Source organism: Eublepharis macularius, chromosome 12 (genome assembly GCF_028583425.1).
Source record: "Eublepharis macularius isolate TG4126 chromosome 12, MPM_Emac_v1.0, whole genome shotgun sequence".
Lineage (NCBI taxonomy): Eukaryota > Metazoa > Chordata > Lepidosauria > Squamata > Eublepharidae > Eublepharis > Eublepharis macularius.
The window spans coordinates 3,670,977-3,696,275 of record NC_072801.1 but is presented as its reverse complement, the minus strand read 5'-3'; the positions used below and the strand labels follow the sequence as shown (position 1 = coordinate 3,696,275).

Below are 25,299 nucleotides of genomic sequence, written 5' to 3'. Positions count from 1 at the left end.
GCTAAGGGGGTTGTCTCCCTCTGCGTTTGGAGCTGCTGTCACCATCCAAAAGGCCTTTTGGAGGTCCAAAGAGACCCCATTAGAAAGAGGAAAGCCACACAGAAGGGTCTTTGGAACACGGCTCTGGTAACCTGTCATGGGATCAAAGCTGACCTTTCCCCTTCACTGCTCAGAACTGGGATCCAGGAAGCCCCATCTGGGATGAAGAAAGCAAGCAAGCTCAGCTGATTTTTTAAAATTTTTATTAGGGTTTTAAAAAGGTATCTATTTCTCCAGCAGGTAAGTCACATTTGAGGATCGCAGGAGTTCAATTTCAGACAAAGGGGGGAAAAATCAGCTTTGCATTACCTCACTATAGCTCAAGTGTTTTAATATTCAAATTGAATTTTAATAATATGCAAGCCAAGCTCAGCTTCAATGCAGGATATATTCTATGTAATATCTTCCCCACATTCATGTTAAGTTTGGTTTACACGGGGAAAGAGAGAAAAGGAAGGTCACCAGAAGGCATTCACCCAACTCAAATGAAAACAAAAACAGACACCCACCCCCCCATTCCCCCCCAGCTCAGAACACGTTTTAACAGCAGCATTCCAGAAGTCACAGCCAGTGGGTGACATGGAAATACGCTACCATGAAACATTAAAGGAACTCGCCTGCTACCCATTTGTTTGCTGGATGAGGCCACTATGCAGTTGTTTTTTCAGGGGCTGACCAAAAAAGCCGTCAAAATAAAATTTATCCAAGACTTAACACACACACACCCACTCCATTAGTGCAGCCAGAGTATCAAAGCCTGCTTTTCTCTTGACCAGAAGAAAAATGGCACCTGAATAAGAATAAAAAAAACACTGAACATATTTTGTTCAAAGAAGCTAGACCAAAAGCAAAGCTTCGAAGCGTTAGTAAGGAATTTTAGTACATTCTACTTGTGGGGGAGGAACTCCGCATCAAGTGCTGTTTTTTCTTTTCCTTTTGGAGTTTATTAAGCCATAGACAAAAAACTCAACCCTCTCCATCTAGCATCACGAGTTGGGACTCATGCCATTAACATTGGAGCAGTAAGCATACACCCAGGGAGGATTTATCCCAGCCAGCGCTTAGTGGAGCTGCATAAAAACATACCCAACTAATTCTGTACACACCTATGAACTAATTCGGTTTGGGAAGGGGGGAGGGGGCCATGGAAGCGGCAGGCCTTTCCGCCATTCCAGGCCAGTCGGTGCTGGCCAGAGAGCCCACTCTGTCCACGGCGGCATTTCTGAGTCAAGAATCCTCCTATGCAAGTTCCAAAGTATGACTGGAGGTTTTTGTTTTTTAAATATAGTTATATTTGTTGCTATGATTTTGAGACCCTGCAGGGCACACCAGTGCCAAGTGCAAACTCTCAAAAGGCAGACAATAGTTCTAGGCTGTACGCAAAGGAAACTACTTCTCACATACCAGCCCTGTTAGAAGTCCAACAGCTGGCAATCTTTAGAGTTAGCCCCTAAGATCACACCTGACCAGATGTCAAGACTGGGCTTAAAAACGTACTAACATGGTTTCACGAACTGCTAACCTGTAGCCACAGCACCATAAGAGCTGTTTTAGAAATTCCTGAAACCACTTTGCAAATATTTAAAAGCTCTACAGAACAAAAAACAAGATTGCATGTTCCTGATCCTAGAAGCCGGCAGGTCTCTGGCTTTTTGACCCAGACACGTCCAAGGGGGAGGCTGCCAGCGCCAGGACATCTCGAGGCTTGCCACTCAGCACCTCAGAACAGCTTTCTGACTATCTGACCCTCTTTTTCTGCAACTTCAGAGTTTCAAAGACTTTCCATCTTGACAGGCCTCGCCTGCCCATGGCAAACAAAATGGCAAAAAACCCCGCTGTGTGTCTGCCCAGAAGCCAGGTCAACCAGCATCTAGAGATACGGCATAGATCAAGCCAACAGCAGAGAGACTGAACACAAATCCCAGGGCCCGGGCGGGGCCAAGCCCTTCTCCACTGGCCACTGCAGCTTGCTTCATTCACAGCAGGCAGAGAAGTGCAAGCCCTCACTTCCTGGTTTACTGAGACTGTTAGTGCCCCGGGTATTTGACATTAGTCGTGTCCGATACATTCAGAAATCTGTTTTGAGAGTTTATAGCACTCAGTGCCCTTGCCAGCAGACCTTCAACATTTCATCACTTTCCATCTTAAACCCAAGACTTCCACTGCAAAGTGGTTTACCTCTCCGGCACCTGATGAGATTTCTCAGGGACATTTCTTGGGTGGCACTTCCAAGGACCTGTGGCTCGCTCCAGCCAAGGGAAAGTCGGCACCAGAGGCGGTTCGGCAATTCAGGCAGTTTCCTTAAGCAGCCCAGTAATCACAACCATCATAGAGCACAAACACATCCAACATCCTTTTTAAAAAACTGCTCCCACCTCTTTCCCTCCACTCGTATTTCCCTCCCATATTCTGCGCAGATAATTTCTTTACAGGAAGTGTACCATGAAAGACTCCTTTAAACAACATACATACCTGAAATACTAAAACCACCGGTTCTCCACAGAACACCGCTTGCTCACTGCCAATGAACGCAGGGCCTGCTGCTTGCTTTACAAAGGGAACGCTTCAGTTAGACAGGCAAACCGACTTGCAAAGCCCAATTTAAGGTGGCTTCTGGGGAGGAAGCAATTGGGGCAGCTGAGTTCTACCGTGGCCAAAGCAAACCCAAAAAAGTTCCTTTCTGTTCTGATTTGGGACTGTTACATAAACCAACATCGTACCTCTTTTCCACACAGCCAAACGCTTTTGAAACTTGCACACTTACTATAGGAAATTATGTGCCCAATAGTTTTAAAAAGGAAAAAACATACGCAAAAAGGAAGCCTGCAGGTCTTACATGCCACATCATGTTATTTGTTTTTTGACACTGTTGTCAAAATGGCAATACTGTTTAAGCAAATGTTGAAACACGGAAAGAAAAAAAGGACAAAAAAGCATCTCTGTAACCAAATAAACGTCTGATATTTCCTTTTTCCCTTTAAAAGTACAAGTAAGGTCACTTTTAGCCTTGGAACGGATGCACGTTCTGCCTGTGACGAGCTTGCTAGCCACTACACAGCACTGGAAGTCCTCTGCTAAAGAATCTAAATTTGAAGAAAGCAGTAGTTACGAGAAGACTCTGTTGGTACATAAGCTTTCCTTTTTATGGCAATTAGTGAAAACTTGTGTGACTCCGGAGGAGGGAGCTTGTGTTTGTCTGTCCCAGCGAGATGCTGAGGATCGAGTGGCTTTCAAGCAGCATGGCGGGGGGTGGGAGAGGGAGAGGGCCAAGGGCTCTGCTGTTTAGATCATACGATTGCGTTTATGGGTCGGGGAGTCCGTAATGCCATCTCCGCACTGGGCTGAGGTACGCTTTCTAGTTCCACCATTGTCCAAGTGGAGCGCCATTTCTTCGGATATGAAAGTGTTCAAGTCAACATCATGGAGTCCGTTTCTCCTCCGACTATTGTTGGAGCCGCTGCTCACATGGGTGGGTGAGCCCGGGGTGCTCGAGCGAACGCTTATACTAGCCATTGCCCCGCTAAGACCTAAGGAAGAGAAAGCACTTGTTACAAAACAGTAGCCTCCAGCACAAGCCACAGACAGACAGAAATGGTGGTATTTTGCTGATAGTCACCCTAAAGATGGAGGCAGCTCTTGCTCCACTAGCCTGGCTCTCCTCCCACAGAAAGCACCACCAGAGTAGCCAAGCACCAGAAACTATATGACAAAAAACACAGGACACAGAGGATGTGCCACTTCTCACTAGCTGAGGCCTTGGGGTGCTCAAGGACCTTCTGACACTCTGAGGGCCGCCAACTGTAAGCTCATTAGGGAAGGAAGAGTGGGTCCTCTCTACTTCACACATGCCAGAATCTCAGAGCAGAGTTGGAGAACTTTGTGGAGGGTTCTGCCATGTCATGGCTCAAGCATGGTCCCCTCACCACAAGGCCAGGGCCCCCCCTACCCTCGCCTCGTTGATGTCTTAGCCTTTCCACACAAGAACCCATTCGCTTGGATACTCAGTGGATGCATTTTGGTCAGGCAGCATCTGATGACAGGATTCCTTTCTGGGTCCTCTTCTGCCCCCTCGCCCCAAGCACCATTCAGGCAATACCTGGGAGAAAAGCCAGACCTCAGGCTGTCACGAGGACTCAGAGGAATTCCGCAGGGCCAAGGAGTCCAACTGTTTGTCCAGCTCTGCCTCTAGCCTCCCTGCTTAAGCCTTCAGGTTTGTTTGAACGAACTGCAGGACTGCAGGAGCAGCTGTGGGGGCAGGGGCCGCTCTGGCCAGCATGCCAAGAGGTGCATGCCTGTGAGCCAGGAGGGCTGGCTGACTTGAGAGTACGTTAGCATATCTGGGAGCCTGTCAGGAAGCCATGCAAGGCCTGCCCAGGAGGGACAGGTGAGCTCCCCAAAGGTGGATCCATCACAGAACTCAGGACAACTGCAGCACTTCGCACAGCCCCACAGAAGTGTACTCAGCCCACATGGCATCCAACACACCTGTAAAACGGGCAAAGGCGGAGGAAAACACCCGCTGACGAAAGCTGAGCAGCCCCCTTTGTTTAGGGCGGACACACACACACACACACACACCCCGAATATCAGTGAGCAAGCTCAAGGACTCTCCAAAACTCTTCACCAGGCGCAGTGGTCAGAACTTTAAAAGCGTATGCACTGTGCAATATCAGGGAGTCCTGATAAAGGCATTACACCACAGCATTGGGAAACCAAGCAACATTAATGCAGCACCCTCACCCAGGACACATCACGGGCAAAATTTGGGATTCATCTTTCGGGAGTGCCAGATATCTGAGGAGACGGCAGGCTCAGTCCGGCTAACATACGGGAAGAGAACCTAAAGGAACCAGCAGTAACCGAGTCAACTCACAGAGCTCCTCTTTGCACAAGCAGGCACACTGTGACTGGAGTGAGACGCCCCCAACCTGCTGTACCTGCACCTTCCTATGCTTTCTGGGGGAAGTCAAAAGCAGACTGGCTCCATGTTTTGTGAAGGGCTACGGTAGTTCATGCCGTGTTGGTAAAGAGCAGGAAAGGAGGCAAAAGGGAAAAAAGGGAAGGAACTTGAGTGTTCCAACTGTAAAATCCACGGACGAAGCATCAAGGGCGATGCTTGAAGGAAAACCACACCTTGAGATGTCTGGGGGTGGGGAGGGGAGAAGCAGCAGGAATTCGGGGGGGGGGGACATCTTGAGAAACAATGTCTTTTGAAAAGAGCAAAATGCTCCTCATGAAGAAGTTTTGTTCTCTCAACATGCCTATTAAGACCTATGCAGTATGAAGATTCAGGAAGCAACGACCGCACTGGATAATGAGAATTCCTGAGCATTTTGAGATCTATTTTTGAAAATATGCTGCATATGTTTCTAGATGACAAACATGCCCCTGGACTAGTATGACACTGTGCTTAACACAACATACCTGAAGAGATTAGAGCTGTTATGTTTAACTCAACATTCACGTCGGTGAACAGTCCTTAATAGTGTGACTGTAAGGGAAAAGTTTCTATGCCCGAATTGTAAAACTCTCTCCTTTACTACAAGATTTTTGGTCCCCATTTCCAACTAAAAACTCGTATCTCTGCACTTCAGTGACATTTGTCAAAGTGTAATACTTTGCAACTCTCTCTCCTATTGGGCCTTGGTTTCCATTTTAACTGAACAAAACTAAGGTGTTTATTAGATATGTAGCTACAAAACAAGCAGAATCTCTGAATTAAAAAAAATAAGGGTTTAAAAACCCCAAGACAGAAGCATTGCCTGCAAACACAGGCACCACCAGCCAAACAAAGAGACGTCAAATGAAAAGGTATGATGTTGTTTTGCGCAATCTCAGCAGCAACTCGGTATGCTTTCTGCTCCAAGCCCTCCCCAAACCCACCAGATGATCTGAGAGGAGGGGGCCTGGTGTATGGAAAGTGTGCCTAATGTCCTTCCTACTCTACACCCAGCCACTCCCCACAGCTGATGGGGGGGAACTGAAGGGGGAAAGGGGGCTGTGCCACCTTCTGCCCACTGGCCAAGAACAGACTGCACTGAACTTTATCTCAGTGGAGAAGGAAGAAACTTCCCAAGCATGGAACAAGACTGCTTAGAAAATGACTCTCTTCAGCCTGCTCGTTTTATTGCAGGACCGAGCTGGATAAGGACCGTCAGAACCGGGAGCCCCCGCCAGGCCCTTCTGCAGTTCCACTGGGCTCCTTGCGTCCCACCTGCTGGCACTCTGGTCTAATGAGGATGGAGCACAACGAACGGTGTGATCCGAGCACGTTCCCACGGGAGCAGAGCACCAAATGGAGAACACGCTTTGGGCACAATGAACCAGTCCCACTTCAGGTGAATATGGGCACCAGCGGAGGGCACGGAGTTCTCCACAAATTTAAAATGGGCGTGGGCAGGGGTTCCTCTGGAGTTATCACATTTACAATTTGCACTTTTATTGGAATAAATATGAAACCTGACCAGATCCAACACTGTGTTGTGACCAAAACGAACAGTACCTGCACTGTGATTCCAACAATAAAACTGCAAAACCAACCCCACTGCTGCTTCACAGGGCCAGATTCTAGGGTGGGGTTCCCCACTGGCCCACTGTAACGCCCCACAAAGAACTCTGAGGCGCCCAGAAGACTAGACCTGGGGTCCAGCACATCTTTTACCAAAAACACAGGGCTTAACACACCTTGTTCACTTTACCTAAGCTGCCAGAAGATTCTTAGGGGGAAATCTGCCAAAGAATGCTTTTCTTTACCAGTGAGCCACTGTCTGTCTAGGGGACAAGTCCTCCTTCGGACTCACCTCCAACCACAGACTGTCTGGCAAAGCCCTGGGCTCAGCCCAGACAGGTGCATCATGCCCTCGAGGGCAGCCACAGAGACAGACTCTGACATCTTCAGGGCCTGGCAATGTCTCCCTGTAGCAAACAGCCCCATTCACTGGACACAAACCAAAACAGTCTCTCTTCCCCAAAGCAACCAAGGGATTCTGGCCCACCATGGCAGCCACTCTGTGACTGGCAGCCATACTGTGGGAGCACCCGCAACGTGCTCAAAATTCCAGTAGAGCCCCCAGACTGAATTTCAGGGAGCCCCTGTTGCTTAAGCTGGAAAGGTCAAGGACCAGGTCTTCTGCATACAACTGTGTGCTCTACTGTTAACCAGAGACCCCCTCCTTGCAGAAAATGGGGCCTTTTGCCTAAGGGAGAGCCAAAGAGATAAGCTCTCCACCATTTACAACACAAAAGTGCCTTTAAGAGTTTAATGGTCCGTCCACCCCGCCCCCAACTTAATGGTGGACAAGTGGTTATATTGTCACTGATTAATGTGTCTTGCAACTTGTTGGGAGAGTGGGCCAGGGCACAAACAGAAGCATTTCCTGCTCTCATTTCAATGTGGCAGGAGGTGTGGGAAACAATTCAGAGGGGCTTTCGCAAGGCATATGCCATCGTCACCCGTTTCAGCTGCTGAGTCAATGTTATAACTCTCACTTCACTGCTTATCTTAAGGTCTAAAATCAGCAGTGACGGGGAGAAACCGCCAATAGGCTTCCAAGCACGTGCCAGCTTCACTTCCAGGATGACAGCTGAAGTTCTGGACGTAGCTGGAGTATGCGAGCTCACCAACTTAAAACACGCACTCAGCGAGGCTGGGCTCGAAAAGGAAGTTAAATATACTGTGCCACTCAGTCCCGAAGGCACAGGCTAGGAAGAGACTGGACACATTCCTTTAAGGATTATACCAAATGTTCGGATAAAGCTGCCTTGCACCACCACCCCCAGCCCCTCATGAGCCCAAACGTCTTTCAGAATAGCATTTCTGAACTCAGGACAATGCTCCTGACCTTTCAGTGTGAAGAATCAGGAACCATCTAAGCTTACACAACTGTTTCTAAAGCAGTCATTTGTTCCATCTCTCAGCAAGTGACCCAACAATTAATCCAACAGCGGCGCTGCAGCAAGGGAGGAGGTCTGAGTCTGATTAGTGCCGGGACAGAACCCCCACGTGAGCCACCCCAAGCTTTCTAAAGGGGACGCTGGATACAACTTGCTCGTTGTCCAAAAAAGCAGCACTAGAAACAACCAATTTACCTTAACAGTCAACGACTTACAGAAAAGTCCCATAACAGCTCTGAAGAGCATTCTGGGAATATCACATACCAGATCTTTTCTGCACTGAACATCTAAAGCTGTCTTCTTATTTAACTCAATCTGACCCCTATACCACAATTTGAGCATGTCTACTTCCCTTGAAATCTTTTACCTTTTTTACTTGCATTGTTTTATTTATGCCTTTATTGATATGTTTTTATTGCTGTTTGCTTGGTTTTGTTTTACTGTTTTAGTTACAAGCCATGTTGAACAGATCTGGAGAGGCAGCGCATGCATTTTCACAATAAATAAAATTAACACAGCTTTTAACTTACTTGGTTGTATTATTGCAAACACTATTGTGGATCCTGTAGCAGAATGCATCGGGGGAAGGAGCTTTTTGTTTTGTTAAGAGAATAAAACTGAAGATGCTGGAAGAAGTCAGCACAAGCCTCTGATTCTTGCATGGCCAAAAAGGCATTCCAGGCCTAAGCAAAAATTCGCTGGACTGCCAGCCAAATGGAAATTCCAAGTTCATGCAAGCTTAGCTAAGAAGAATCAGGCATTACACGAACCCATAAAGCATGGGCAACAGCCTCTCCCCGTGTTTCACAACAAAATGCCAGCTACCATAAGCCAACAAGAGGTTCTAGGAAGTTGGGAGCTGTTCAATCCTTTACATACCCAAAATCACATTCTCCTTTCATGAGAGCAGCAGAGAGCTGAAAGCCTTGCTCTAAAGCTCAAGTAAAGCCATCCCTCTAGCAACTGGAACTCAAAACTCTACATTCTGCCTCAAGGTGAAGTACTTAGGACAAGCTACTGTCCATTCCCCCCTTTTTTCATATTTTCCAAGTCCTGAGAGATCACATTCATAACAAACAATGTTTTGCTAAGGGGTTGTTGTTGTTTTTTTGGTTTTAGAGGACAGCGAGCCAGTACAACCCATGGGAACTATACCCCTTTAATCCTCAGTGCTAAATAAAGTCCCTACAGAGAAATGAACTTCAGTCTTGCATTAGAGAAACACTAGAAAAACACAAAAGGGAGGAATATGCTGTTGCACACCCAGCCAAGGGGATGCTAGCATCTAGGGTGCTGTTCTGATGCCTTTACTAATTAGTGTTCGCTGCCAAGAGGGCTTCCAAGCTGTTAAAGGGGTGAGAGACCTTGCAGGCGCCTGCACTAACCAACACCCATCCCTGCATGGGAAGACACCAAACACTGCAAGAGCATTACCATGGAGAGCAATAGCTTCTCGGAAGGGCTGCAAGTCTGCCTCTACAGAAGAGCTTGTTTCCGCCGACGTTGCTCGGTTAGGGGATACTACAGTCAGTCTTGGGGGAGCTCTAGAATTTCGTGGTGGGGGAGCTTTCCCACACAGGAAGCTGATTAAGTCTTCTCGGTGAATAGTTCTTCTGCGTTTTTTAACCCAAGCCAACACGTCCTTATTGCGACGCTGGTAGCCAATATGGATCCCTACATCAAAACTCCGCTGATGGGCATCCACACTTTCTGTAAAAAGAGAGATGCAACAGTATTAGGAGTACTCTGGGTCAAGCAGACTGGAAGATGTGTCAACCTGTGCCCAAGGGCACCTGTGTCACCTGTGTCGCTCTGGAACATTCCCCCCCCCCTTACAGATATAGAAGACAAATGTTGTTTCAAAGGAATTTGTGTCAATTTTGAGATCTGCTAATGGCCACCTACAGGAAGGAAGGTTTACAATGATACTGGTGCAGCACCTCAGTACAGAAGCAGCTTATCTGAGGCCCATTTCTGGCCCTCAACTCATCTCCCTCCACTACCTCCTTCCAAGTTTTATGGCCTCTACTTAAATATCCTGTTACAAGAATACAAAAACATAAGCTGATTCACAAGATAAAGGCACACATGTAAGGTAGAAACAAGAGTTAAAAATCCAAAGAAGCTTAAAACAACAATTAAAGGCATACACAAAGCTTACACGATATTCTTTACAGAATGGGAAGTGTAGCTAAGAACGACTTGCACAGCTAACATAGGCTGTGTACTCGAGCCAGATCTGGCCCACAGCCTCACTCCAGCTCTGCCACCTTGCACTTTCCAAGTAGAGGATGCCTGGACACCTGCAGCACCTACCTACAGGTACGAGCATCTGAGCAATCACAGATTAGCCTTCCAAGTCACTTCATTTCAGCTCCAAAAAAAACAAAAAAAAAATTCAACTGCAAGGCCTCAAATGACAAACGTGCCCCTGGTCTGCGAAAGGAGTAGTCACGGCTTCAGAACAGGCCTCAAAATAAGGCTCTCTGTACCGGGGAGCTCAACTACAGGCAGTTTAAGTTGCTACGCATCTGTGATTATTTTAATTCACTACAGAAATTCAAAGCACAATCCAAATAAGCTGACCAGTTGCTTTAACTGTTCCTGTTCCTTTGAGGTAGTTTTAACAATAGCTTCCTTCCTCCAATGCACAAGAACCACACAGAACAGAGACTGCCATCCAAGAATGGCAGTACTAAGACTCTGCGGGGCTTATATAAGCAAACTCCAGTAACATACACATGCTGATATGACCACTTATTTTTCTAACAAAGGCACTACAAGTACCCCTGGAAAAGACAGCCAGAGACAGAGACACGGGACACTCACCAGACCATTTCCAAGACCAGCAGTGATTTACACAGGCATACTCTGTTCTGTCCTCAGCTATATTGACCCAACAGTGCGCAACAGAACAAGCTGGTAATGTGCCGCGGCTGCACTTTGACAAAATGACAAAGCCGGGACAACTTGCTAGCAGAGCAGCTCCAGGTTTCAGCAGCTAGCTAGAGGATTTAGTCTGTCAGTTTGTCCTTCACTGTCGTGACGCGAGTCCTTCTGTGGGAACACGGCTGAACCCACACTTTAAAAGCATGGCTGTGACAGGGTTGGCTGCTACTTTACTGCTAAAACTGTTGCAGGATGCAGCCGACTGGTGAATGGGTTGCAACTTTCAAAAGTCTGGCGATGTCCTAAATTGCTTCCTCTGCACTTCCAAGATGCTCCAAAGCCAGGATTTTGCACAAGCCCAGGTTGCCTTGTGCTGGCTCACACTGCTAGACAGCTTATCAGGAGGGAAGCGGGGAGAGAGTGAGAGAAGCTGATCATCTACATGCCAAGTGCTTGTCGGAGGCCAACCACCTACCCCAAACAAGCCCCAACTGCATCCATGTTCTGAAAACAAGCCGAACAGCCAGGCCAAGCCACTTAGCAATGGAGAGGATCCTTCCACCACAGCTGTCCCTTGACTCATTCCTTGCTATGGCACACCTTTCCGTGTCAAGCCTTTCTTGTGTCCGGCATCCTTGGTCAGCTGCTCATGGCACTTGCTTCACTGGCAAGGGCAGACCTCTAGCTCCTGGCCTCCCTGTCACATGACCACAGCAAGCCAGGACAACCTCCTTGTGATTCTTATGAGATGGTGCCTGGACATAAATGCAGTACTGGGTTGATTTCAAGGAGTTTGTGGTCACATAATTGTTGTTGATCAGTGAATTGGCTACCCAGTTATTCCAGGATTGAGGTACTGGACACTGCGGACCACTTTCTCCAGCCTTCGGATAAACCGATATGACAAAAGGTGCAGAAACTGAAACCTGGTGGAACAAGGCATCTTACTCGGAGCAGGATCCTGGATACACTTCCACGGTCCACACACAAAAAAGGATGTACTGCTGCTTGCTCGTACTGAAATCCCAGTTGTCTAATGTGACAGAAAACTATCTCCAGAACAGACAGAGGTGCGTGACACTGCATTCCAGAGGAGGAGGCCCGATGACAAGGAGAACTTGTGTTCTTCACCCCAGCCAAGGAGTCACATGCCCCTGAAAGCCGAACTGAAAACCACCCTTGAACTTTTTTCTAGGTCTTGCTGGGTGCTTTCTAAAGTTGGGGTTTTTTTGCAGCGGCACAGCAAGTAAACTTGCTCACCCAGCTGTCCCTTTTCAACCTGTTGTTCAGATCAGTTCTCATAGTTTTGGGACAACCGCAGTTACAAGGCTCGAAAAGTCCAGTAGCACCTTTAAGACTAGCCAACTTTACTGTAGCATAAGCTTTCGAGAATCACAGTTCTCTTCGTCAGATGGGTCTGATGAAGAGAACTGTGATTCTCGAAAGCTTATGCTACAGTAAAGTTGGTTCGTCTTAAAGGTGCTACTGGACTCTTTTCGATTTTGCTACTACAGACTAACACGGCTAACTCCTCTGGATCTAGTTACAAGGCTGTGTAATATCTGTGTATACCTTACCGGGCCTTTTATTCAAGCAGTCACACTGGTTTTGAAGAGACTGGTGTGCTGGCAGGAGAACCCCATTCTACAGTCTAAACTAACCTCTTGCCTTAATTAAGGTAATCATAACACCACCTCAGTATTTTAGAAAACTAAAAATACTTTGCATGCATCTGTAATCCTTAAAGAAGCCCCCACAGAAGGTAGATCAGTATTAATTCCACACCAAGTTACTCTATGGCCAAAGGAAGATGTAAGTCAGGGAACTATCAGCCTTGACAACTATGCAACCTCAGTTCTTTGTCCTACACAAGACCCCTAGAAAATTTCCACCTGCCTGACCTACAGGCTGCTGCTCTGTTAAGAATTATCTTGGTGCCACCCACCCAGCATCCTACAATCTGACCCCTCCTGCCCCAATTCCGAGACTGAACAGGCGCCTGCTGCCCAGGCCGCACTGTGGTCTTCAGCACCAGCAGAGTGCACTGACTATCCAGCTGTTCTGACCAGAGGACGAAGCTGTAAAGTGCATCCTAGGACAGGGCAATCTCAGACAATTAGTCTGCAGTTCACTCCACATGAGCCAATACGGCAGCCAGTCCACAACTTCTACAGAGAAACCAGCATTTTATGAGGCAATAGGTAAGCAAAATGGCAGCTGCATGAATCAAGAAAACATCACTGACCAACACTGTTGGCTGAGCTGGCAAAAGCCCTGCCTTGCTGACTAACCCCCTCTTCCTTCTCTCCTGCATTCCTTCCCAGCCACCACACACTAGAAAACACCTCATCTAATTACACCTATTACTCCATAATACATTACTCACATGACAACAGAAAAAGGTAAGCCCCCAGTGTTATTGGTAACCCTACTTGACTGGATTGCCACATCTGGCACCAGCACAGCAGCTGAAGGCTTAACAAACCACCACTCATAAGGGTACACAGCTGATCAGCTGCTCCTCAAGTGGGCTTCCTTAGGGGAAAAAAGGTTGACCATTTAGTGCCATCTCAGCAACAGTCATGTTATTCTCTAGTTTTCCATCCCAAACACAGAAGCAAAACAAGAAACTTTGGGGGTTCCATGGGGCTCAGTAGTACAAGCATCTGCTATGCATGCAGAAAAGCTCAATCCCCCAAATCGTCTGTTAAAAGGAGCAAATAGTAGGTGGTGGGAAAGACCTTTGCTACCCCCCAAAATTGCTACCTATCACAGACTCCAACAAGGAATCTGATAAAATAACAGCTCAACTCCAGATAAGGGAGAACAGAAGCTCAGAGGTGTCCTACTTGATCAGGCCAGTGGTCCACTCATTCTGGCAACTTCCTTCACACAGGCCCCTCTCCAAATCAAGCTAGTCCACTAAAGGCCAATGATATAACCATAGCACCACAAACCGAACAACAAAAACAGCTTGACTTATCTCCCCTGATCTTCCCAGCACCGAGAATGTTCCGTGTCTCTTCCTGGCTGTTCGAAAGAGCCATGGGCTTTGTCATCTTCCTTCTGAATACTGCCATTTATTTGAAAGCCACTATAAACAGCACAGGTCTGCCACCACAGCGGGCTTCCCCACATCAACCTCTGCAAAGTGAAGGTACCAAGACTTAAAGGGGGCTCTTCTCTGCCTTGGCAGCCTTAAAGTAATGCAAACTATCCAGTGTTGAGGAAACTATGCAGACAAGACTCAATCTTAGAAGCACAGAAGTAAACCTTCTTGTCACTCTCTAAAAGGCCAATGTCCACCATAGGAAGAAAGCCACAAGGCCAGAAGAGAAGTCAGCCTCAGGAGATGCATGATGGGAAAGGCGCTCAACCACACTATACTGTGCTACGTATGGCAGGGAAGCAGGGAAACACTCTCTTGCGTGTAAACCCCCCCTTCAGCAAAGCTGTATTCTTGAGCTACAGGTACAGGTTGTCTCTAGGGCAGGGAACCGACCCTGAGAGAGTGGAGCAGAAGGACACTCACCACCAGCATCCTTTAACCATAACAGGCCCCCAAACTTCCTTTTTATTCTGCAATACATTCACTCTTGTACATCTCTGCCCCATCTTCTAGGGGCAGCATACACGATTTGTTTTTCTCCCACAACCACCCAGTGAGGCAATTTAAGCAGAGAGAACAAGTAGGTAGAATTTACTCAGCAAGCGTTGCAATAGAGCTGGGTTTGAACCCAAGTGCTCCAGGCTAGATCTTGCCCCCTTCTGCTTATCCTTCTTTTCCTCTCTTCCAGGATGGTCCTGCTGTGTAACAACAGGCCCACCATCTACTTGAGCATTCCCAAGCTTCCTGGCCAGACCCAGGTCTTCCTTAGAGTAGTGCAGCCCTGCGAGGCCTACACCCTCCACCCAGCTTCCATCATCCCCCATGTAACTGTCTGCAATGCCACCTTCCCGGCTCCAACAGGCACACCCACAGCCAGGGCTGGACACCTGGCGGCCTCGGCCACCTGATCTGGAGACACTTGTTGTTGCCACAGGCACACGGGAGTAGGCGAGGCCCCTGGAAACAAACGCCAGCCCAAGGCTGCCTGGGCCAGAGCACAGCCAGGCTTGCCTCGGAGTCCGGGCAGCAGAGGCGAGGCGAGGCAAGGCAAGGCAGGGGGGAGAGGGGCGGAATCCAGCGCCGAGCCTCCCGCTGTGAGAGCCCGGCAGGCCCCCCCCCCACAGCCGCCCCCCCCCCCGCGCGGCGCTCACCTTTGTAGAGGTTGGTGACGGCGGTGGCGGCGTTCTGGAAGGGCACCCAGAGCGACAGGCCCGGCTGCTGGCAGACTCGGTCTGTGGGGCGGGGGAGAGAAGACGGGTCAGCCCCGGCCCGGCCCGGCCGCGCCCCTCCCTCCCTCCCTCCCCGCCCGGCGCCGCTCCGGCGCGCTTCCTGCCTCGGCCATGATGGGCTTCGCCATTTTGTTCTGTCGCCCGGACGGAGGAGGAGGAAATGGGCGGCTGCGCCTTCCCACCACCGGGGCGGGGGGGGGGGGCGCCGCTGGGCCTGTGGCCGCCGCCCGCGAAGCCTCCGAGGCGGGGGCAGCCGCGGCCGGCCGGAGCGAGAGAGGCGCCCGGGGAGGGCTCCTGGGCCCGGCGGCGGCGGCGGCGGCGCCTCCCGCCCGTGTTTTCCGCCTCGCCATTTTGTCGGTGGGAGGGGAAGGCGGACGGGCGGGGCCGAGCGGCGCCGGGGCGCCCCCGCCTGCCGGACACGGGGCGCCGCGGGGCTTCGCAGCAGGGGCCCGGCTTTGGCCTCGGCGCGGGGCCGGGCGGGGAGCGAAGGGCCGGGGGCGGAGGCGGGAGAGGCCGCCTCACGCCATTTTGTGCCTCGCCCGCCGGGCCAGGGCGGGGAGAGGCCTCCGCGGGGAGGGGGGAGGGGGGAGGCCGCGGCCCGCCCGCATCGCGCAGGCACGTGGGAACGCCTCCGACCCCCCCCCCCCGCGCTCGACACGCGTCCGCGCGGCCAGGCCTCCGTTCACACGCACAAAGGCGCGCTGACACCCCCTCCCCCACCCGCCCGGGGGCGCCCCTCAACACCCCCCCCCCCCGACGGAGGGGGGCGGGCAGCCCCGCCAGAGGCCCGGGCCAAGCGCCGCGTCTGCTCCCGGCGCACACAAAGGCTCCGGCCAGGCGCTGGCCCGGCCTGGCCCGAGCCGGTGGAACCCCCCGCCCCGCCCGGCGCGCCCGCCGGCCCCGGCGCACCCACCCTTGTAGAGCTGGGCCACGGCGGTGGCGGAGTTCTGGAAGAGGTGCCAGAGCTTCTGCTGCTTGTGCTCGGGCTGGGGCGGCGAGGCGGCGGCGGCGGCCTCGTCGTCGTCCTGCAGCTCGGGCGGGAGGGCGCCGTCGTCCTGCTCGGCCTCGGCCAGGCACTGCCGCTCCCACTTGCTGAACCAGTGCTCGGGCCCGTGCAGCTCCTGGATCTCAGCCTCGCCCTCCTCCTTGGCCGCCTTCTCCTCCATGGCCGCCGCCGGCCCCTCTCCTCGCCGCTCGCCCCCTCGCTGGCTGGCCGGCTGCCCGCCCGGCTACCTTCCCGCGGCCGCCTCCGACGGCGCCGCCATGAGCAGCCTCGGCCTCATCGCAACCCGCTCGCCGGCGCGTCCGGCTCGTCTGCCGCCTCCCACCGCACTGAGCCCGAGACGCCGCCCAGAGCGCACCAAAAGGCCTCCACCGAACTTGCTGGGCGTAGGAGAAACCCGCCTCCCCTCGCCTGCACGCAGCCACTAGCCGGCGCCCTCCGAGAAATTGGCGCCCGCTTATTGGGCAAATGACGTGCCCGTCAATGTCATAATGGAGGCGGAGTCTTAATCGAGGCGCTTCCCCCCCCCCCTCTTCCCTTCAAGGTTGATTACGCTAGCAAGAGGGGAAATGGGAGGCGAATGGGAACGCTCTGCGCAAGCGCTGGAAGGCACTGACGGAGACCGAAAAGAGAAGGCCCGCGCGCAGGCGCAGTTGCTCTGCTCTGGAGACTGGATTCCGCACCCCACCCCCCCCCAATATTCGGAGAGGAGGGTGGGGGGAATGAGGAGAGGGCTTTGCGTTGCAGGCCAGCAGGTGCGGGTCGTGCCTTGCGCCTTCCGGACTAATAATTATTCAGTTGCACATTGATTATTTGTTCTCATAACTGCTGTAGATTCAGCCAAATAAGCAACTGAAAGGGAAGGAAGGAAACGTGGGCTTTTATTCCCTCCTAGCCCAGACACAAACAATACCTAAATAAATGATGGCTCCCTCCCCCATCTGTTAAGCCATTCTTGCCAAAGTACACTCTGAGCTTGCACACCGAGGGTTAAATCTTGACATATACTGACAGTATTTAAGCAGCAGGTGAGTCCCCATCTGGACAGGTAGTCAGATGTCTCTGGATTCAGAGAGACCTGTGCAGCCTGCTCCTCCTGGGCACATGGCAAAGGATTGCAGTCTTTGGTACTTGGGTTAGAAGGACTCTTCTTCAGGCAGTGTTGTGCAGTGGTTAGAGTGATAGACTAGGATAGCCAGGTTCCCATCCCTACTCTGCCCCAGAAGCTCACTGGGTGACCTTGGGCCATCACACAGACGCAGCATAACCAACTTCACAGGGTTGTTGAGAGGGTAAAATGGAGGAGACGGGAATGGTGTAAGCTGCACTGGAGTCAGTAAATAAATAAATCCTACCGCATTGCCAATCTGCAGGATCTGCGCAGCTGCAGTCCTAAACACCAAAACTAGGATGTTGCAACAAAAATCGGTATTTTTAGAAATGCCACCAAATTTAGCAAGCATATTTAAGCAGCCTGATGTTATATATGTTTATTTAGAAATAAATTTCCCTGCCCCCATTTCAAAGGTGCTTGTTCCCTGATAAGAGTGCTTAGAACTGCAGTCTTGCTATGTTTAGCCTCTAGAAAGATGGAACAATTTCTCAGATTATTCACATGAGGACAAGCTATCAATTGAGTTAAACTGAGCCTGACATAAATCATGTTGACCTGAAATTGGAACAAGTCACTGTGGTCTTTACTTCCATGGAATTATCATTCGAATCAAAAGGCAACCAATTCTTTACTAGAGTATTCAATATAAGGATTAAAGATGGTTGTAGTTAAGAAATGAATCCAGTAGTTTCCTCCATTAATAGGAAACACATCTGCCTGTAATTATGCCTGAGAGGCTGTGTTAAAGAAATACCAAACAAGAGGATTGGAAGGAATATTGGCTAACTGATCTGGTTGCACATTTCCCTGTTCGGTAGCTGTCTTCCCTTGCTATCCCTGCCCTCTCTCACTGCCCAGGGAGATGAAACCAGACAGAATAGTTGTTGAAATATGGGAAGAGATGAATCAGGATTAAGCCCACCTCTCCATCAGCCTGCATTGGCACTGCAACGCTTGAGCATCTAACACTGAAGCCTTAATCTGTTTGTATCTCTCCTTAGAGAACTCTGAGGAACTACTACAGTCTCAAGAGAGAATTCTCAACACCCTACGAAATCAAGATCCCTACAGGAAGAGACTCAGGTGCACATAGTGCAGGATTCTGTATTCAGCTGTGGACAAAGAGATGCCATTAGGAAGCCCATGAGAAGCGACAGCCCTCCTTTTTGGCCATACTGTCTAGTTGTCAGGAACTCTCACAGGCCAGACTCGAACTCTTGGGAGAAGATCGGGAAGCCGGGAGGGGGGGGGCCTCTGGGCATCACCAGGCTCCCTCCAGACTGAGCCCTGGGATCCTGGCCCATGGGCTTGCCCCAGCTCCAGGCAATTATGCCAGCCTCTTTCTTTGTAAGGCCAGACCACCTGTCTCCTGGGTTCTCTTCTCACCCAGCTGGAGCAGGGGAAACAATAGGCGGAGGCCCCTGAGAAGCAGTACAATACTGGTGGTCGTGGTCCTGCAACCACGTCAGATCACTGCTCCAGCACATTTTGTTCTTTGCAAGACCACTGCTCAATCAAGCCCTAGCTGGATAAAGCATAGGAGAAGGTGGGGCTGCTGACTTAAAGCTGGGGGTCATCATGAGCCAGCCTGACTCAGTGAACGTGAGGAGAGGAGCTTTGTGTAGCCAGCCCTGACTCAGCTGAAGCCGGTGATCAGAAAGAACAGCTGCTGGCTAATCAGAGTCCACAGCCAGCAGCTGAGGCAGAGCCGCCGGCACCCTCCAGCACCAACACCACAGGTGAAGCCCAGCCAGGGGCTTACACACACACACCCCAGATTCACCCACACCCAAAAGGTGCCACAGACAAAGGCAGAGTGTCGAGCTGCAGGACAGGCTGCAGTGCCCTTCTCCTGGGATGACGCCAGCTGCTTGTGGATAGTGACAATGAGTAGCATCAGGATAGAGCCCAAGCAGCTGGCTGCAAACCACACCTGGCTATAAAAGCCAGTCTAGAGGAACTGCCAGGCGTGGAAGCAACGTGTTGGAGTCCTGCTACTGTGCCCTTGACCCGCACTGTGCTCCTGTAGCTTTTGAACTGTGCCCTGTCTCTGCCTGCATCTAGACCTGACCTTGCCAGTAACTGACCTATGGACTTGGCTTTTGGACTTACCATGGCTTTGAATTTGTAATCTGACTTTGGACTGGACTTTGACTACTCTGCTTGTGTTGGCCCAGCCCACCACACTGGGTTAAGGCTGGGCTAAGGCTACAGTCTTGGCAGCTCAGCCAGTGTGTGTCTATGAGGCTGGATCTAGCTAAACCTGGACTGTGATCTTGATTTCTATGCTGATCTGAAGACCAGACCCAGTTCCTGTACAGGTCGTTGCTTGCAAAGAAATCCATAGTCTACATCAGCACCTCGTTGCCAGGGACAAAACAACAGTAGAGGTATATTGTATCTGCAGTAGGAAGGTTGATTTAAATATTTCTTTCTGAATTAAAATCTTTTGTTTGGGGTATTTATATCTTGCCTGTTCTGTAAGAGCTCTCAGTGGTGCATGTGATCCTCCTATTCCCCTTTTTATGTCACAACCACCCTTAGCTCAAAAAAACCTCTGAGATCACACTGCAAGCTTCGTAGTATAACAGGGACTTGAGCCTGGACTTCCAAGTCTGATTCTCTAACTGCTACTCCTTGCTGGCTCTCTTTTTTAAAAAGCCATCTAGCCCTGTATCAAACCCTAACCAAACTACAACCCCTAGGATTCTTTAGGGGTTGCTACAGTAGCTCAACTGGCTTTCTGGCTGGCCTTTGCTTAAGCATTGTTTCCAGAAACATGGCTGGGCTCAGGGCATCTGATGCTACCCCAAAAGTAGCCAAGAATCAGATTAATTTTTATTAGTTTTTTTTGTGTGAAGCATCACAGTTGGGGGAAATACAACAGAAGCCAGAAAGAAACTCTATGGACCCCGCAGTGTCGTGATTTTGATGCTAAATATATTGCCACACTCAGCTGAGACACTTTGCACTGATCGCCTGGGGCTGAGGAACTGTGCAATGGAAACAAAGTCTTATGGGCATCTGTTCTCCTGCATCCATACTGTTGGACATGAAATAGAACTATCTTAATATACCTAGTGCCTTTTTACCTTGCCTTTCTCCCCGGTTCCCAGGGTATGTGTGTGTTGAAAGAAGGCAGAACCACAGCATCTGACGAAGAGAGCTGTGGTTCTCGAAAGCTTATGCTACAATAAAGTTGGTTAGTCTTAAGGGTGCTACTGGACTCTTTACTATTTTGGAACTACAGACTAACACGGCTAACTCCTCTGGATCTATGACTATCTTGCAGAGCTGTTAAGAAGATAGAAAAGGGGAAAGCCATATATGCTGGCCTAACCTTGGAAGAAAGGTTTTTAAAAGTCCTGCAGCATGGTTTAAAAATCAGCTGGGAGATTGATCTCCTTACTTCAACTAGTAGCCCCTTCCAGAAAACTGGAGCAACAAATCCGGTTATCAAAGCCTGACTGCGCCAGGCTTTGAGACAGTGCCGAAAGGAATGAAGCGACAGCACAGGTCTGTAGCTGGAAAGAGGCTCTTTTATACTGTTTTCAGAAACTAACTGGAAAGCTGGCACAATATCCATCTGATGGTAGGTGCTTAGAACCAGTACTTTTACCGTCATTCTGCAAAAACCACTTCCCAACCCATACCATCTGCATGTGTTGAATCCTTTCATATTTATTATTATTTGTATCAGTTTAGAAGTGTTGGGTCCTGCCTTGCACATTCTACAGTTACTTTTTTTTCGTTTGCATCCCATGACTGTGATGGTTCAAGAAAAGAGAAAATGAGTTTAAAAATAAGGACCCAACACAGCTTCTGATGTAGCTTAAAATGACAACAATTCTACAGGTTCAGGTGGCAGCTGTGTTGGTCTGTAGTAGAAAAGTAAGATTTGGGTCCAGTAGCACTTGAATGGGTCCTAGATCAAATCAAGCCTGAATTCTCCCTAGAAGCTAAAGTGACGAAACTGAGGCTATCGTATTTTGGTCACATCATGAAAAGACAAGATTCTCTGGAAAAGTCAATAATGCTAGAAAAAGTAGAAGGCAGTAGGAAAAGAAGATGACCTAAAACAAGATGGCTTGACTCAATAGAAGAAGCCGGGACCTCCAGTTTGCAGGATCTGAACAAGTCTGTTAATGATAGGACGTTTTGCAGTTCTTTCATTCATAGGACGCCACATAACACACAGCGCTTTAGAGACCAACTACATTTCCAGGGTGTCAGCTTTCAAGAGTCAAAGCTCTCTTCATCAGACACGCTGCTGGCTACAATACATAGAGCCTAGGGGCAATGTGCAGAAAATTAGCACCTGTAATGCAAGAAAAATCCTGTATCCTGATCCAACGCTGGGGACCCATTGTTCCAGATTTGCAAATGAACTCAATTTCAGCAATCTTGCATTGGAATTTTCCTTTGAAGCTGGCTTCCCAACGCTCTAATTTACAATATCCCTGCCACCCTCTGCAGGATTATAAAGGCCTTCCCCTTTTCCACTCCTCATATCTGACAAAGGAAGCGCTCTCAAAAGCTCAAACTCTGAAAATCTGGTTGGTCTTTAAGATCTGAACCTAACAACTGTACACATGCACAAAAAATTAAAGTAAAAACAGGAGATTTTCTGTAGCCACCCTTGAAAAATTCTCTTGAATTTGGTTTTGCAAAGCCTTTTAAAAGGCAGGAGAGAAGCTATTTCCGACCCCTTTATGGAGATTGCAATGTTAGTCATGTGAATCTACTGCAGCAAGATAAAACGCGAGTCCAGTGGCGCTTTGAAGACTAACCACATCTATTTCTGTGTGAACATTCACAAGTTACACTCCAAAAAAAAAAAGCAAGCTGTGACTCAAACTCTCATATAGGCCAAATCCACACTTCCTTTTTGTTTCCGCGCCTTTTTTGCAAGCGGTGCGCTGTTCATACAGATACTCACACGCTTTCCCATTCCGCGTGTTCCCCGCCATCACCTCACCACAATTGAGCCTTCCTTCCAAACCACAATAGTGGCGGAAATCCGTTTTCTCCCTGCCTTTTTTTTTTTTTTTTGCACAGTGCAGAAAGGTCAGTATACCGGTAAACCAACTGTAGTGAGCAGCGATTTGCACAGGAAAAGAAACGGTCACCGGAGCATACGCATGTCACACGGGGACTGTTTCCCTACTGTGTCCCGCCATTTTTAAGAGTGTGAGGAGCCAAGCTGAGCAATCCTGTATTTCCCACAACAGTCGTCTCCAGTAAACGGCAGGTGCGGAAAACAAATGTATTCCTGAAAGCTTAGGACGCAGGTGGGAGATTCTACCATGTGCGAAAGACAGAATGCATCATCTCGTGGTGTCGCATGGCTGTGCTGCGAAGCATGCCAACCACAATCTGAGCCATCATCACAAATATCACACTCGGAGCATCCATGTTGTTAACTACTAAAAGCAGAAAACCACTCTGAGCAGCAGAATTTCTGGACAATGCCTTTAATGTGACAATCTAATTTCAAATTTGCCCACCATACCAACCAGACAATTGTTAGAAAGTGATCTGTGATGAGCAAAAAATGAGCCAATCAAAGATGAGGGGGAGGATACATTGCCATTTCTTAAAAGTTGGAATATCGGCATACCGGAAAATTGACCTTTTAAAAAAAAAGGGGGGGGGTAGTGACGTGCGCCGTCAATTCTGACAGCGGAGGATGGAACCGCCCACTGTAACGCTTTAGTCAGTGGCATGTGGAGAAATTATTGCGCCATGAAGACGCATTGGAAGGGTGAATGTAGGGCTGCCAGACCCCCAGTGGGGTGGGGAATCCCCCGCCCCCACCCTCCCACCCCTGCCCCCACCTACCTGGCCAGCGGGGGGGGGCGCACCTTCAATGCGCGCCACCCTGCGGTGCTGCGTGCCCCCGCGCACAGCAGCAGACAGGATCAGGCCTGTTTTGGCCTGGATCGGGGCCCCTGTGGAGCGCGGGAACGTTCCTGCGCTCCACAAGGGCCCACAACAGACCCAATCCACACCAAAACGGGCCTGATCCATGCCAAAATGGGTGCGGATCGGGCCTGTTTTGGCTTGGATCGGGCCCGTTGTGGGCCCGTGCGGAGTGCAGGAACGCTCCCATGCTCCACAGGGGCCTTAAATGGGCCCGATCCATGCCAAAACAGAGTGTTCCTGCGCTCTGCAGGGGCCCACAATGGGCCTTATCCACGTCCAAACTGGCTGCGTGGTGACGTCAAGTGACGTCATCACGCTTGCAGGAGCACGTGCGTCCCCCCCTCAGGTAAGAGCCAGGCCCTACTCTCTCACTGAGAGATCGAGGGGGCCTGGCAACCCTAGGTGAATGTGATGATGCACAGCATGGTAGCGGAATGAACCCGATTGCCACGACTGTGCAAGATAAGCGGATGCTGAGTGCGTGTGGATTTGGCCATAGAAACCAATGTTGTTAGTCTTCAAGGGGCCACCGGACTTCTGTTTAAGGAGACTAATCCATTTGACAGCAGAGACCCGAGGCTGAGCACCAGTAGGAAGGTGCTGCTGTAAGTGAGGGTTGAAGTTCATAGTCCGTCTTTAGGAAAGCTACCTTCAGAAGCAGGACTAAGAGAGCCAAGGCCCGTCTGGGTGGCTCCAACACATTGATCAAGTGGTGTAGCAGCTCAGGTGCTGCACAGTTCATTTATTTAGCATATTTATATTCTGCTTTTTCTCCTTAGGGAGGGGGGTTACCCAAAGCATCTAACAAGGCACAGGAGGGAAACAAACCAAACAAGAAAGGGAGTGGAGAGACTTCTGACCGCCAGGCAAGTCTCTCGATCTTCTGCCCAGCTCTTGGTCCAATCCTTAGGCTAAGAACCAAAGGACAAGAGCCCTGCAGCTCTTGACTCTGAGCGCACCCCGGCCTTATACACCTGTTTGCAGAAAGAAGACTAAACTCAGCTGTCTCTAAACTCAGACTAAACTCAGTTGAAGAGACTGCTGGTGTTTTTGTAATACCTATTTGTTTACAATAAGATCATGACCTGAAAATTTCCTTCTGCCGCTCCGCCACCCCTGCCATTTCTTCTCCCTATGTTGCTTTCGCTAACTTTGCAGTGTCGTTGGTGATGGAGCATATCTTTGTTTCATGAAACTTTGTTTTTTTTATAAAAAAAAAGTCAAGTGTCCTCTTTTTAAACACTTTAATGGGATTTTAATCTTACATTGTATGTATTCTACTGTTTTTAACTATCTTTTAAAAAATTGTCATCTGCCTTGAGTCTCAGTGAGAAACGTGGACTTGAGATTAAGAAAATCCATCAGATGCATTGATTTAAATCCATTTCCCATGCAGCTAAGCAGACACGGAGGGAGGAGGCGACTGGAAGAGAAACTAGGTTTGCATTTTGTGTTGATTTTCATGGAAGATACTGACAGAGGAATCTTGATGTCCTGTTGGATCAGCGTGAGGGTAGTGTAGCCTTGGCTCTGTCCTAGAAGCCTAAGAAGGTGTAGTTATTTTTCCCTTTTCACTGAACTCAGTGGGAGTAAGGTTTACTTACGCCCTCTCTTTTGCTGGAGTGCAGATGTGTTATTGATATCAGGGACAGGCTCATGGACTCAGTCGTGCTAGGCTCAGGGTCATACTCACGTGATAAACAGGCGTAAGCGACTGAGCTGTCATCTTGGGTTCTCCATGAAATGTTAGTCCTTCTGGGGCATCCCTTGACCCTCTGCAAATCTGGGGGCTTGGCAAATGGCAGGCCTTCCCACACGGTGGAGCAGGCTGTGACCACAATAACCAAAGGGGTCAAATGGAGAGCATGGGCTGGACTAGAGGGACAAGGGGGAATTAGTTTATTGTCATAAATCTGTCACTAGAGGGCGGCCTGATAGTCCTTACAGGCAGAACAAAGGTAAGAAAACATCACAAATAGTTTGGTTTGAAAAAAGGCTGGGAGGGAAAAATGGCAACTTTAGAACAAGGGGGGAAAATATCTAAAAAAAGGTTGCTGTGGTAGAACAGCCCCACTGACCCGTTACCACTGCCCCTTCT

The 25,299-nt window shown here is 49.6% G+C and overlaps 1 protein-coding gene across 1 annotated transcript; it reads right to left on the bottom strand.

The window, feature by feature from the left end:
* Nucleotides 1-225: 225 nt before the first annotated feature.
* Nucleotides 226-16,479, bottom strand: HAPSTR1 (HUWE1 associated protein modifying stress responses). Its single transcript, XM_054992617.1, has 4 exons — nt 16,073-16,479; nt 15,082-15,162; nt 9,367-9,642; nt 226-3,566 (listed from the first exon to the last, which is right to left on the bottom strand). Exons 1-4 carry the CDS (start codon nt 16,323-16,325, stop codon nt 3,322-3,324), a joined length of 855 nt encoding a protein of 284 aa, XP_054848592.1. The 5' UTR covers nt 16,326-16,479; the 3' UTR covers nt 226-3,321.
* Nucleotides 16,480-25,299: the final 8,820 nt, after the last annotated feature.